This window comes from Chiloscyllium plagiosum, chromosome 16, assembly GCF_004010195.1.
Source record: "Chiloscyllium plagiosum isolate BGI_BamShark_2017 chromosome 16, ASM401019v2, whole genome shotgun sequence".
In the NCBI taxonomy this organism is placed as follows: Eukaryota; Metazoa; Chordata; class Chondrichthyes; order Orectolobiformes; family Hemiscylliidae; genus Chiloscyllium; species Chiloscyllium plagiosum.
This window is the reverse complement of record NC_057725.1, coordinates 37,940,642-37,956,661: the sequence shown is the minus strand read 5'-3', so window position 1 is coordinate 37,956,661 and position 16,020 is coordinate 37,940,642. Positions and strand designations below refer to the sequence as shown.

Below are 16,020 nucleotides of genomic sequence, written 5' to 3'. Positions count from 1 at the left end.
GTTCTGCTGTTTGAGTACTACAAAGTGATGATGATAGGATAGATGGGATTATATGTTACTGTGTGTTTTAAATCTTACAAATTGTGTTATAAGTAAATGGTTTGATTTATTTTAATCTATTTTTTGTGTAATAAACCTTTTTCTTTGGGTAGTTAAAAAAAGCCTTGTTAAATAATTTAATAAATGACCTACCAAGCTAGATTTCATTCTGGGATCTGATTTGCCCAGTAATAACATCAACTGGGATCATAACAAGCTATGTACAAAGATATAAGCATACAAATTAGGAACAGTTGTAGGCCATTCAGGGCGTTGAGCCTACTCTGATATGCAATAAGGTTATGGCTGATTTTTTGTAAACTCCAATTCACATTCCTGTCTACTCCTGATAATCTTTTAGCTCCTTGCTTCATGAGAATCATGCCTTAAAAATATTCAATGACTCAATCATTCCATTTTTCTTATTTCTAAGTTCACTTGCATATGGAAGTGGGAGTAATCTTTATCCAACTGCTTTAGACGTCCTGCTTTTCAATCTCCTACCTAGCTCCCTGAAATATTTTTTCAATACTTATTCTCATTTCTATCCATATCATTAAACCATGGCCTCTGGCTGATCACCCATTCCAAAGGCATTCCTAAATATTCATCTCAGCACCATCCTGGTGTCACAACAATGGCTGCAGAAATGCCTGTCTGATTTCCTGATTTTGGAATCCCTTATCATAAGTGCTGTTCTGTTTTCTTCTTCCCTCTCCTTTCCTCCCTTGGTACAGCTTATTTATCTGCAGTGCCACTAACTTGGTCGCTAGCTGGATTCTCCTAAGGTGTCATTGCCTCTCACCCTCAGAAGCAGCAACTAGGAGTCGTGGTTGTTGGAGGTCAGACATCTCAGCTCCATGATATCTCTGCAGGAGTTCCTCAGGGTAGTGTCTTCGGCCCAACTATCTTCAGCTGCTTCATCACTGACCTTCCCTCAGTCGTAAGGTCTGATGTGGGGTGTTTACAGATGTTTACTCAATACCATTTGGAATTCCTTCAATACCGAAGCAGTCCATATCTGTATGCAGTAAAACCTGGGAAACATTCAGGTTTAAGTTGATAAGTAGCAAAAAGCACTCGCATGCATAAGACCATCTACACCAAATGAGCATCTGATCATCTCCCTTTGACATTCAACTGTATGTTGTTCTTTATTGTCCTCCAACAACATCCTAAGAGTTTACCATTAACCAGAAATTTAAATGAGCAAATATACTACAGCTTCAAGTGTAAGTTGGAGACTGAATTCTGAGGTGAGTAGCTCATCTCGTCACTTTCCAAAGATTATCCAACATTTAGAAGTGTGATGAAATATGTTCCACTTGCCTAATGAGTGCAGCTTTGAGAACTCAAGAAGCTTAGTACCATCCAGGGCAAGGTAGTGTGCTTGAAAAACACACTTTCTAAGCAGAGCACTGCTGGCTTTGAAGCTTGATGTCGATAATCAGTTCATATTACTAAATGGAACATTTGGAATAATGCCTTCAGTGGGCCAAAAGATGCAGTAAAATCAATGCCCAATCAATGTTTTCTTTTCAATTTCCTTTCTTTCCCTTCCTCAGTATGCAAACATGATATTACACTAAAATTTACTCTAACTGCAGGAGCAAAACAACAGTAGACAATCGTATTACGGTATTGTGGGGAAACACCAGGGGAGTGCGACTAGTTGAGTAGCTATTTCAAAGAGCTTGATGGGCTGAATGGTCTGAGCTATGCTATAGGAGTCTGAACCATCTGTATTGCTAATTGGTATGGACTTTACAAAACTATTTTTCAACAAAGAAAATGTTTTAACGTAAATAGACATCAGGCATTTTTGAATATGTATATAGTCAAAACTCGGAAATATGTTGTGAAACTTGAAAGGGTTCAGAAAATATTTAAAAGGATTGGGAACAGTTTAGACATTAGCAAAAGAGGACCAAAGGATTGATTAAGAAGGAAAAAAATAAAATATGAGAGTAAGATTGTAGAGAACGTAAGAACTGACTAAAGGTTTCTATAGGTATATATCGACAAAAAAAAACTAAAGTAGGTCCCTTCCATTCAGAAATTGAGTAATTTAGAATGAGGAACAATGAAGTAGCTGGTGGAGCAAGTTCATACTTTGCTTCAATCTGCACAAAGGAAGACATGTATACCATACCAGAAAAGATGGGGAACAGGTTTAGTGAAAGGGAGGAACTAAAATAAATCTCTTTTAGTAGAGAAATGGTGTTGCACAAATTAATGGGATTGAAGACCGATAAATCCCCAGGGTCTGATGATCTACATCCCAGAATATTTAAGGAAGTGATCTGAGAAATAGTGGATGCATTGGTGGTCGTCTTCCAAGATTCTTTAGACTCTGGAACAGTTTGGAAGGTAGTTAATGTAACCCCACTATTTAAAAAGGAAGGTTGAGAAAAAAACAGAAATTAAAAATGAATGAGTCTGGTTGGTATTGGGAAAGATGCTCGAATCCATTATCAAGACTTTATTGCAGAGAGCTTAGAAAACAATGGTAGAATAAGGAACAGTCCGCATGGGTTTACAAAAAGGAAATCATGCTTGACAAATCTATTAGAATTCTTCGAGGATGTAACTAGTGCAGTTAATTAGTGGGGGCCAGTGATTGTGGTTTATGTGGATTTTTTGAAGGCTTTCAAAGATGTGCTGCATAAGAAATTAATATGTAAAATTAAAGCCCATGGAATTGGAGTAATGTATTGAGATGAATAGGCAGTGCCTAGTAGTGTACCACAGGGATTGGTACTAGGACTCCAGCTAGTCACAATATACGTTAATGATTTTGATGAGGGAACTAAATGTAATAGCTGAAAATTGGCAGATGACGCAAAGCTGGTTGGAAGGTTGAGCTGTAAGTCGGTTGCAGTGATGTCTTACTGCACTTATTGGTGAGGCCAAACCTGGAATACAGTTTTGGCCTCCTTATCTAACAAAGGATGTTCTTGTTATGGAGGTTGTGAGAGATTGCAAAATTCTGCAATTTAGAGAGACCTGTGTTTCCTTGTGGGCATGAGTCACAAAAGGCTAAAATGCTAGTACAGCAAGTAATTGGGAAAACTAATAGAACTGTGGCTTGTGAGAGAATTGAACACAAAAACATGGAGGTCATGCCTCCATTATAGGGGACTTTGGTGAGACCACATTTGGAATATTGTGTACAATATTGGCCATCTTTTATAAGTTTTTAAATACATTGGAAATAGTTCAGAGTATGTTTACCATGTTGATACCAGGAATATTTCCAAGAATGGGCATCTTAGAGGGAAAATTTGGACAGGTTAGACTTGTACTTGCTGGAGTTTAAAAGAGTAAGGGGAGACTTGAGTGAATTATACAAAATCCTAAAGAAATTCTGTTCCCCTCTCCATGGATGCTGTCAGGGTTGTTTCTCCAGCATTTCCTTTTTATTTAAGATCCTGACTGTTCTTGACAGATTGAATATGAGAGGATGTTTCTCCTTATAGGAGAATCTCAAGCTATGGATCACTTTTAAATAAGGTGTAATCGATTTATAACATAAGGCAATTTTCTTTTCTCAGAGCCATGGGTCTTTGGAACACTCTTCTTGTAAAAATGGCAAAAGCAGAATCCTTGAATACTTTGAAGGCATTGATTCTTCATAAGCAAGTGGATGAAGGATTATCAGGGATAGATAGGAATATGGATTTAAGGTTTCAGCCAAGTCAACCACAATCTTATTAAAAGGCAGAGCAGACTTGAATGACTGAAGGGCCTACTTCTGTGCCATGTTACCCGGTTGTCAGATAGATGCCAACCTAGATGTCAGATAGTTGAAACTGTACTGTAAAGTTTGACTTGGACTGTGGCTGGTTTTGGAGCACAAGACCTCATTACTACTATCTGAATGTTGTCAGGATCTACAGCCTATTCTATATCCCATGTCTTCAGCTATTCTTTAAAATCATGTGGTGTGAACTGAATTGGCTGAAAACTGGCATCTGTTACAGAACAACCTCAATTATCCCAACGAGATGGGCAAGGAGTATTTTGTTCAGATAACTGAGAGTTTGGATAACAGATTGGTTGGATAATGGATAGCGTTTTTACAGGACTTTGAGATCTTGTTTGGATAATCTGAAATTTGGATAATTGAGGTTGTTTTGTATATTGGTACCTCAGAAGTGGGCAGTGATGCATCATCTATTCGGCACCTTTGGCTGAAGGTGGATCCAAATGCTTCAGCCTTGTCTTTGCATTGATCTACTGAGTTTCTCCACGTTGAGGAATAGGAATATTTATGGAGCTTCTTTCTCCTGTTATTTGTTTAATTGTCTACTACTATTCACAACTGTGGCATGATCACAGAGCTTTGATTTGATTTTGTTTTTGGTTTTGGGATTACACATCATATGCTGCTTCTGTTACTTGATATGCAAGTAGTCTGTGTTTCATCTGCACCAGGTTGATACCTTGTTTCTCATTTTAAGGTATGTTTGATCCTGCTCCTGTCATACTTCCCTCTGCACTCTTCCTCAGTGAGGGTTTATTGGTGATAGTAGGATGGCGAACACATTAGTCTCCGAGGTTACTTATTCAGATTGGATGCAATTCTGTTGCTGCTAATGGCCTGTAGCAATTCATGGATACACAATCTTGAATTGCTAGGTTTATTTAAAATCTATCATATTTAGCACAATGGTAGTACCACACAACATGACAGAAGATGTCAAAGTAAAGATGGGACATCATCACTCCAAGGACTGTCTGTTGGTCACTCCTACCAATATTGTTATAGACAGACACATTTGTGACAGGTAGATTAATGAAGATGAATAGTTTTTTTGCTCACTACACGTTGTAGATCCAGCTATGTCCTTCAGGACTTGGCCACTGTTGTCTGTAGTGGTGTTACCGAGTTGCTCTTGTAGTGAACTTTGAAGTCCTCTACCACAGTACGTTCTGTGACCTTACCATCCTTAGTGCTTCTCTTAATTTGTGTTTAACATGGAGGAGAATTGCTTAACCAGCCAGTGATAGGTGCTAACTAAGGTGGTTTTCTTTCCAATGTTTGACCTGATGCTCTGATACTTCATAAGATTTGGAGTCAGTGGTGAGTATTCATGGTAAAGAGTTAAAAATCTCTTTCAGTAGATGGTTTGGCAATGAGATTTTTTTCCCTATATTTATTTGTCAATGAAGCAAACAACATGCTGATGGAGTCAAATGAGAAAAAGTGGGAAGAAGTTTCTATCAAACACAAACATTGTATGGAGCTGCTGGGCTGAATGGTCTATTTCTGTGCTGCAAATAAATCATGTAATTTTTGTAGTATAACTGAATATCCCACTATATTTGGTCACCAAAAGGCTCAAGTAAATACATTCATTTACTGTTTGAGGAGCATTTTAAAATCAATTTTCCATATTCTTTTATTTCCCTCAGCAGTTTTGTTCTACTGAGCCTGTGAACAGTTTGGTTTTTTTTTGCAATTTCATGTGAATCATCTAAGAGCTTCTTGACGTAAGGTGCCGCAAAGATGAGAGAGTAATCCCTATAGAAATGTTGCGCAGGTTGCGATGTAGAACAAGTGTTTTAAGCCCATACACTGGTTTCCACACTGACAGACATGGGTGATAAAATAATTAGCACATCCTGAATGGTTCTTTATTGGATTGTGATCACGGCATGTCACGTGTTATATGCTGCAACATTTAAAGTTTGTCATCCAAAAAAGTTTGATTTGTTGCACTTGCCAAGAAATTGCCAATCATATTACTATCAGGCTTTAACACTTAACCTGGCAATGATGCTGAGGGTATATCCTTCAAAGGTTGGGTTAGGATAGTAGATGCAGAGTTATGGCATCTTCTGGAAGATCACTTGGCAAGAATATGTATTTTTGGGCTGGCTGAACCAGTGACAATCAGTCAACTAAAGTCAGCACATAGGACATTCTCTTTTTCTTTGTCAGTTGTTGAGACTTTGTCTGTTCATTCTTTGGTTAGGTTGAGAATAGTTGGAGTGTCTTTTAAGCCAGTTTTAACCAACCATCCAGATATAAATGGCTGGTGGCCATGGAAATCAGAATGTGAGTGACTGACCAACATATAAAGCCATCAGGGAACTTGAACCTGGAACCCTGAATTGCTCAGCTGGTGGCACTCATATCTCTAATCGATTAAGGAAGCTTTAACCAGTGCAGAGAGTGTGGTGCTGGAAAAGCACAGCAGGTCAGGCAGCATCTGAGAAGCAGGAGAATCGACGTTTTGGGCATAAGCCTTTTCCAGGGATGTATACCTTGAACAAGTTCTCCTCCTCTCTCTGCAAGGATCTCAGGGAATCTCTCTCTCACTGCACTCCTCAGGTCATCTCCTCTGCCCTGAAGCTCTTCAGTCACAACTTGAAGCAGACTCGCTACCACAGCCACATCTCCTTCCTCAGTGCCTGCCTACGGAGCTGACTGATCACGCATGTACTCCAGACTAAATTCAGACCAACACAATTTGGACCTGAACAGGGCAACCAGTACGTACTACAAATCCGAAACCTTCAGAAATGGTTCTCTTTCTGGATCCTCTGCTCCATACTCGTTGCCATGCACCTCCACCTAATCTCCCTGCAGTCATCTCTGCCTCAGCTCAGGGCCACACTCTCCCAGACCTGCAAAGGACTCTGCTTGTTTTACATCCTTAGTAGAATTCACACGCTTAACAAACGCTTTCTCTCCACCATACCAGACATAAAAGAATGTAAGTTAAACAAACTTTCATGTACCTATCTCAATACTCAGGCTCCCTTGACCATTCCAGAACCTTCTCTTGGCCTCTGGATCTGCCCAGACGCCAATAGCTATGCAGCCACTGAAGCCATGACTGCCACGGTTAAATACGACATCATTTCTGCTCCCGCCACCTCACAAACCACAGCCACTGCTGACCACGCCGCCTTTGCAATTGCCGGGAAGGCAACCCCCTCCGCAACCGCTGCTAGATCCATTGCCGCGGCCACAGCCGCAATACCTACTCTGCACATCACTTCTGGCCCTGCAGTTGCCACTGCCGCAGCTACTTCTGCCCCCAGAGACGTCACTAGCTGGAACACTGATGATTATATCGCCGACGTCACTTCTGCCATTAGGGATTCACTCACTGAAACTCAGCTGACGATGTCGCTGAGGTCATGTGTTACAACATTTCCGCCCCACAGGCACCGCCGTAGGCCCCACTTCCAACCAGATGGTGAATGTCACTTCTGTTGGTGATGTCACTCCCCACCCCATAACTGCACCCACTCAGGTAGCAATCCACGTCCCCACTCCCAGCTCCAGCCCTACCCCAGGTCCTAGCTCCCAGCCCTGTTGTGTTTTTGCTTTCCGCCTAGACCTCCCCCTCACTGAGGATGAACATTCAGTCCTCAGCAAAGGCCTCACCTTCATCCCTCTATGCTCCTGGATTAATGAGTTTGACTTCCTGATGAAGAGCTTATGCCCGAAATGCCGATTCTCCTGCTCCTTGGATGCTGCCTGACCTGCTGTGCTTTTCCAGCACCACACTCTCGACTCTGATCTCTAGCATCTGCAGTCCTCCTTTCTTCTCCCTGTAACCAGTGCACTTGATAATGAAGTCTTGCACAGTAATTGCAGACATTCATTTCTTCTTTCTTAAGAAGGATTACTAAATCTATAACTGTTACAAATTTAAAGAATTAAAGCATAATTATTGCTGTTTGCTTACTTTGTTGTTCCATGCATTTTGGTAGTTTATAGCTCTCATCTTTTCTAATGATATTTTGTGAAGAAGCTTGATCATGTTTTTAGAGCAGAACCTCCCAAAGTGGGCTGTGATCCAGAGTGCAGTTGTGAGTTGAGACTTTGGTACAGTTCTGAGTTCTGAGACACCATTAGTGACCACAAAGCTTGGCTGTCATCTCCCAATTCCCTCAGATCTTCTTACTCCCACCATCATCTGCTCTGTCAGCTTTTCCCCTTAACATTCACATCCTCTGAGATTTCACCAAGGTGTTAGAACAATTTTGCAGATTCACAATGGGGTTACAATAGGGAAAAAGCTTGGAAAGCACTGCTTTATTGACAACATCCACAGTGTGACAAATCTAAGAAAAGTGCAAGGAACAGCACCAACCTCTGTACATGACCCTCTTCAATCTCACAACAGCCTTGACTCTGTCAATTATGAGGAATTGTGGAATATCCTCAAATTCAGCTGCCTGCAGAAATTTAATATCATCCCACTTGCTTCATGATAACGTGCAAGCCATGATCCTCTCAAATGGATCCACTGCAGATTACATATGAGTGCAAACTGGGGTCAAGCAGGGCTGCGTCATTGTACCAACACTCTTCTCCATCTTCCTTGACACAACATTCCACCCCAACTCGATGAAGCTCTCCACCAGCATTAACTCCAGTGTGTCAGTGCAGCCTTTGGACACCTGTGAAACAGTGTTTGAAGTATGAGACCTCAAACCTAGCACCAAGCTCATGGTCTACAGAGCAGCTCTGGTCCCCCACATGCTTCTATGCACCAGAAACATGGACCACGTACACCTCAAATCCCTGGAAAGTAATCACCAGTACTGCCTTCACTAAATTTTGCAAACCCACTGGCAAGATAGGCATGACAACATAATGAAGGACTTATTCCCGAAGTGCTGACTCAACTCCTTGGATGTTGTGCTTTCCAGCACCACATTTTTCGACAATGCAAACATAAGTACCTCCTTCCAAGCCACTATCCCCAGTATCGAGGCGCTGGTCATTCACAACCAGCAACAATGGGTGGCCATACTGTCTACATGTCTGACATAAGATTCTCTAAACAAGTGCTTTACTTGGGAGTTCCACAGTGACAAGCTATCGCTAAGAGGGGACAGGGAGCGCTACAAATACTCCCTAAACATCATCCTAAACAAATGCAACATCCCCACTGACACGTGGGAATTGCTTGCCCTAGAATGTACATAATGGAGAAGAGTAGACAGGCAGGAGGCTGGAAGAGCTCAGCAAGTCAGGCAGCATCAAGAAGTGGAGAAGTCTGACATTTCAGGAATGGAGAAGCATCCGCTAACGTGCCAGTCACTTTGAGCATCACCAGGTAGAGCATGTGGAGGGCAAGCACAAATGGTGTGAACAACGTGCAGAATCCAGAGCATCCCATCTACCCACCTTATCAAACACCAGCTGCCCCCTCCTTGTGGCAGAGTCTGCAGCTCCAGAATTAGACTATTCAACCATTGTTCAACCAGTTCTGGAGTGGAAGAAAGTCATCTTCAACCCTGATGATTTATCAAAGAAAAAGAAGAAATAACCCTCTATTTAAATGCGAGCAGTCTCAAAATAATTTACTGGTCAGATTTGACTTATCCTGCTCAATTCCTTGCTGCCTGCCTTTGATAAAATTATACTTGTTCCAGAGCTTAAGCTCTGTCTTAATTGATGGGTTCTGGTAACTTTAGTTTGGTACTAATACTTTGAAGCCGCATGATGAACAGGGAATGATCATCTCCAAGAGGGAATCTGACCAATGCCAGTTGATATTCAATGGCAACTACATAATTGAATTGTCCACTACTAATATCCTGGAATTATCATTGACCAGAAACTGCACTGGACTAGCCATATAAATACAGTGCCTGCAAGAGCAGATCAGAGGCTAAGAATCCTGCAAAAAGTAGGAGTGACTCCCTAAAACCTATCAATTATCTACATGGCACAGGTCAGGTCTGTGTTTGAATTCTAACTGTTTGGCTGGAGGAATGTAGTTCCAACAATTTTCAAAAAGCATCTTGTTTGACACCACAGCTACAACATTTGCTTCCTCCACCAAAACACACAACAGCAACAGATGCACTACAGATATTCACAAAGGCTTAAGCAACACCTTCCAAACTCTCACCACTACCATCTCAAAGGGCAAGGACAGCAGATACGTGAGTGCAACACCACCTACAAGTTTCCCTCCCCCACCACATTGACTTGCAACTAAATTGCCATTCTTCATTCATTTCTGGGTCAAACTCTTGACATTTCCTCCCTAGCAGTACTGTGGGCATACCTGTACTAAATGGACTACAAGGTTCAAGAAGTTAGTTCACCACCAGGTCAGCTGGTAGATGGGTAATAAATGTTGGCCATGTCAGTGAAGACCAACACTGAAAAATGAATTAAATTTTTAAAAAAGATAGTGTTAAATGGTTCACTGAAAGTGGAGTCACACGTAGACAGGGCAGTGAAGAAGGCTTTTGGCACACTGGCCTTCATCAGTCAGGGCACTGAGTATAGAAGTTGGGAAGTTTTGTTGCAGTTATACAGAATGTTGGTGAGGTCACACTTGGAGTATTGTGTTTAGTTTTGGTCACTTTGCTGTAAGAAGGATGTTATTAAACTGGAAAGAATGCAGAAGAAATTTATAAGGATGTTGTCAGGACTCAAGGGCCCGAATTATAGGGAGAGGTTGGACAATCTAGGGCATTTTTCTTTAGAGCGTACTAGACTGAGCGGGGAATATTATAGAAGTATATAAGATCATGAAAGACATGGATAGGGTGAATACATTCAGGGTTGGGGAATAAAGGACAAGAGGACCTCAGTTTAAGGTTAGAGGGGAAAGAATAAAAGGGGATAAGAAAGGTTTAGAAGGATATGGGCCAAGTATAGGGAAATGGAGTTAGCATGGATGGACATTTCGGTTGGTATGGGCCAGTCTGGGCTTGTCTCTGTGGTGTAGGACTCTATGACTCTGCATGAATCTAACAGGTTGAAATCATTAATTAAGTGGTAGTATGAATTTTGTGTCTCAAGTTTGTTTGCATGTCCTATTTTTGCGAAAAATGTCAATGGAATGTATCAGAAATTGACAATGGTGATGTCAGAGAGGAAAAGCTTTGGTTTTGTTGAAATTAGAGAAGTTGATGTTCCATTTTGAGAGTATGACCGCAAGGAAATCTGATAGAGGTGCTAAAAGGTCTGAGAGACTTGAAGGGTCAGTTGCTTGCTTATTAAAACCATAAAGTTATCAGCATCAAATAAATGAGAGAAATTTATTTTACACTCTATTTAGGGCAAGAATGTTCTTCTCGAAACAGTTGTGGAAGCAGAACTCATAATCAGCTTTCAAAACCATGGTGGCAAAATATTTTAAGTAAAAATTGACCATTATATCATGAGATAAATGAAGTCCAATAGATATTCTGTTCAAAGGTCTGGTGGATAAAACTAGTTTAGTGATTTCCATCTGTGCTGCAGCACTTAGTGATTCTGTGGAACAGTTTAAAGATCGGTATACCCTTTGATTTATAATTGCTGTTGTGTGATAGATAGTATTGCTATGTTAGTCAACAAGTATATCTAGAAATCTAGCTTTGTAGTCTGCGCTAGGTAGTTGTGCAATCACCTTAACATTGTAATAGGCAATATTATAATGATATGGAACATTGCTAATTGCCAGTTGAAAGACTTAGGAGAAACTCATCTGTGGAATGTATCTTGGCATCTCCTTAATATAAACACTTGTTGCTATGTATCTTTTGATAACTTATTAATAAGTCTATTGAAATAAAATCTAGTTATAAAACATGATTTATTTCATCATAAACTAAAGGGCTACATAGCTATAGTTACAGGAGTATGACATGCTTTTGGATGTTTGTTTTTCATAATTACTTTGTTAACCCTGTAGTGTTATAATCTGAGTAGGGATTTAGCAATAAAGACTTTACTCTATATAAGCATCGATACAACTTTAGAAAGAACTTAAAATAATGTGGTGCTGAATGTTTGTTTTTATTTTGTACCATTTACCACCTTGAATTCATATATGATACTACATTTTCAATTCTGGACTTTATTGGGTCACCTGTAAGCTTCTGTTTTTAGTAGAAAAGACCTCAGCCTATTCAGTTGGTTCTGATACTCTATTTTTTGGGCATTTGTGCAGGTATGGTGGACTGTCACTGTAAAAGTCTGATCACATGAAGTAATGATGACATCATCAGCCAATTTGGATAGACAACAGATTAGTCTAACCTTGCTGCTGGTAAACATATCCAAAATAAAGCTCCTGCTGTTTAACACTTTAGTCTCCTGGACCTTTTTGGAATGTAACACCTGTTTATTTGTTTTTGTCTTCTTTGTGCTTCTCTATCCATTAAATGGGGACCAGTGCTGTTCACGGTGCTCCATGTGTGGTCTAACCATGGTTTTATACTTATTCTACAAAACCCTGCCTGCTTTTACTTCTATCCATCCACAGGTGAAATTCTGTGCTTTGTTTCACTGTTGCATTGTTTTGTCCCTAATAATCCTTTGTTCCAAATGTTAGGTTCTGTACAGAATTTGTTGAATGCTTTTGGATGCCGAGGAGTACTGCATCATAGTTTCATGATCCACTTGGAATTTCAAGAAAAAAACCCAACCAATCAAGCAAGTTGATCAAGTCAACATTTTCTGTTTGAATTCTTGTGGGCTTAACAGCTCTTATTAGACAAATAACCTTTAAGTTTACTTCTGATACTTTTTTCATTATATTGCACACTATGGAGTTAAGCAAATATGCACTCATCACTATCAGCCCATTTACAATTTACTGGACTCTCCCCAGAGTTTACTGTTGATAATTTCCTTTAGCATCTCTAACACTGCTACATTAACTTCCACATAAATTTGTCAGAATTATTCTCTATATGTGTGAATAGGGTTTCCAATGGACTTGTGATAAAGGTTCGGCAGCAGAGTAGGAGAAATTCTGAAAAAATTCCCAGGAGTTGATACCCTGTTGGTATGATTTTTATTTGCCAATTTCACTTCATTTACCATTCTAATAGCATTGTAAATATACCTATATAGGTTGCAACTGTTGAAGAAGGCAGCACATCACCATCTTCTCAAGGGCAATTGGAGATACAATCACATGAATTAGAAGCATAAGTAGACCACTTATTTGTGTCATGGACTAGGCCAGACCACTCAAAACATTCTTAAGCAGGCAGCCCAGACCATAACATTGCAATTTGTTTCCGTAAGTGTACAGTGAAAATTATCTGGATTAAGTTAGTGAGGTTGACTACCAGGTTTAAAACAGTCAAAACTTTATTCACAAATTTGCACACGAATGAAACATGAAGAACAGAATAAAGGACCCTTACAGAACTTAGTCTATCCAAACTAGACTTAAGTATGCTTTCCGAATATATACAACAGTCCCAATGAGCAAACCCCCTTTAAAATACAACACAAAAAAGGATCAGATGCTTACAGGTTGAAGTTAGAAGAGAGAGTTTCCACAAAGCTCACTGTTGATCTCCCAACCAGTCTGGACTTAACTAAGCTGCTTAGCTCAGCTAGAGAGTTGACCACTCCCCTTTCTTTATATTTGTCATTTTTAAAACATGACCACTTTGGCCTGAAGTCTCCCCTGTTTACATATAAACAAAAAGGCCTTTCAATGCCCTTTAAACTCTGTACCAAACCAGGCTGATTGGAGCCCGGCCTGGTTTATTACCCCTCTGAAAAGAAAATCAAGGACAGAGTATCCTTGAGCCAAGGAACAGCTTTTAGAAAAAAAGGACTAGCTTTGTGACATTTGAATTCTCTATATCTATCTATAACTTCCTTAGTCCTCTTCAGAACATACTTTCTAACTATTTGTCAACTACAAATTTAGCCACCATGCCTTTGCTCCATTATGTCATTAATGTAAATTGTTAAATACTGAGATTCCAGTGTGGGTCTCTTTAGGTTTCCAATCATCATATCCTGGCAATCAAAAAAAAGACTCATAAGCATACACTGTTTTCTGCTAGTCAGACACTCTTTTATCCATGTTGATAGTTACACCCTACAGCATGAGCCCTGACTTTGCACAATAGCCTTTGATGTGGTACTATATCGAATACTTCCTGGAAATCTTTATCCACCATGCAAGTCATTCCTTCAAATAATTCCAATAAATTGGTTAAACATTATTTCCCTTTCATAAAACCATGCTGACTTTTCCCAATTACCTTGAGTTTTTTTTTAAACAGTAACTTTTTAAAAAATTTAACCTATTCTTCTAATCAACCTGTTCATACACGTTATTACACACCTTTGGAGCAGGTCGGACTTGAATCCAGGTCTCCCAGTTCAGGGATTTTCTCTTTCTCTTTCTCTTACTCTACACAAGAGGCCCACCTTAAGTTTTTCTTAGGGCTAAAGCTCCTTAATGATCACTCCTGACAGCTTCCACGAGACAGACATCAAGCTATCCGGCATATAATTCCCTGTGTTCAGCCTCCACAATACATTTTAGCATAGCCAACAGCATGCACATCCAGTGAAAGGCAAAAAAAAAGTCAAAGCATTGTTGGATTTGCTTTTTGAGATCATTATGTATACTTTGTGTAACCACCATTTAGTATACTAGTGCTGTGGCAGATTCCAAAGTATTTTCTTTGTTTAAAATTAAGTTTCAGCATCAGTTTTCTGCATAAATATGTTAATAATTATTTTTTGTTTAAAAATGAAATTAGAATTAGGAAGGTCTGAGATGGTTACCTGGCTCCAGTGTATTTATTTTCCAGAAGATGGCTTTCATTTTTGACTTGCAAATAGTTTGAGTAAATCACTTCTGTGAGGCTGACTCAGGAATTTGCGAACAACTCCCTCTTGTGGATTATTCAGCTTAGAAATAGCTGTGATTATTTTATGCATTATTTTACGTCTGATTGGAATTGGTTGTACAGTCCCAATATTTTAAGTTAGCTTTAGAATTGAGAGGCAGAAAAACTTCACCACAAAGATTAATGGAAACTGGTGAAGCAGAAATGAAAAGAAGTGCAGATAAATGTCACTGGCCATTGATAAAGAGACTCTTATTGAAATAATTTTATTAGGTATTTTCTTTCTGCAATATATTCTTATTTATATTTACAAGAAAACATTACATGGATAAGTTCAATTTCAGTGAAAATTACTTCATGCCTATGTTTTCTTTATCTACTTAATAGTTGCTTAATACAACATTTTCAACAGTTCTGAAAATCCAAGTCTTTTGAATTTCTCCATCAGTTTGCCCTGATTGTTCATTTGTCAGTTTCAAGAATTCAATATCTGTTGACAATTTCAATACAATTGTCAAACCATTAATTCTGTCAAGTTTATTTCAGACATCACTTGTTTTAATTACTGTTAGGTATGTACTGTAAATATGAATGCATGTTTTCCTTATTCTTGCATTTAGTAAAGTCTAAAAATGAAGGGAAAAGGCATTATCATGTCAAATGCCTGATGGAAAAAAGGAGAATTGCCATATAGAGACCCTCTCATCTGGGACACACTTTTGGATTGTGGTCCTTTTTTATAACTATTTTTAATCAACCTGTTTGGACATTATATATTATACCTCCCAGGGCAAGTAGGATTTGGACCCAGACTGCTGGAACCTTTCAAGATTTCTGTTATGGTGTTTTTTTTACAGACCAGCTGCACACAACTTTAGATGCTATCGCTAAACACTGGTGATCAACCATCATTACTGAAGACCTGACCCAGAAAGCAAAACTCAGTGCCTATTTCCTGGGAAAGGCACCAAGTGCTTGTGTCCAGGATAGTGGAGTGGACTGCAATGGTTTTCTTTTAATGCTGACTGCTCCAGTACGTCACACCACCAGTCAGAGCCAGCTGGACGCAGATAGAAAGAATAGTGTAGAAGAGCCCTGTTGCATAATTAATGAGCCAAAGAGCAGAAGATTGGATGAAAAAGGTTGCTCTGAGTCACTGTCAACTGAGTGCTATGAATCAAAGACCCAACAAAACGCTTCAACTGAAAATGGGACAATTTCACCGTCCATTTCTAGCATACTGCCTGCATTTCTTGTGAAAGTTTACCATTTCTGTCTCCATGTCTGACACACACACACACACACAAGAATTCCTTCTGGATTTTTCAATATCTATGTCTCCCTGGGCTCCTATTGCTGGAGTTTTTTTTAATGCTCTAAACTGCAAAC

General features: G+C 39.5%; 1 protein-coding gene across 10 annotated transcripts in view; it reads left to right on the top strand.

The window, feature by feature from the left end:
* stk33 (serine/threonine kinase 33) overlaps positions 1-16,020 on the top strand; it is a 166,739-nt gene that overhangs the window by 57,831 nt on the left and 92,888 nt on the right. The window contains exon 1 of one of the 10 annotated variants that reach the window (XM_043705846.1): positions 11,996-12,068. The exons of the other annotated variants lie outside the window; for them this stretch is intronic. Coding sequence (XP_043561781.1) covers positions 12,012-12,068 — 57 coding nt within the window. The 5' untranslated portion in view covers positions 11,996-12,011. Of the gene's footprint in view, positions 1-11,995; positions 12,069-16,020 lie in introns of those variants that run through there. 10 annotated transcript variants of the gene reach the window in all.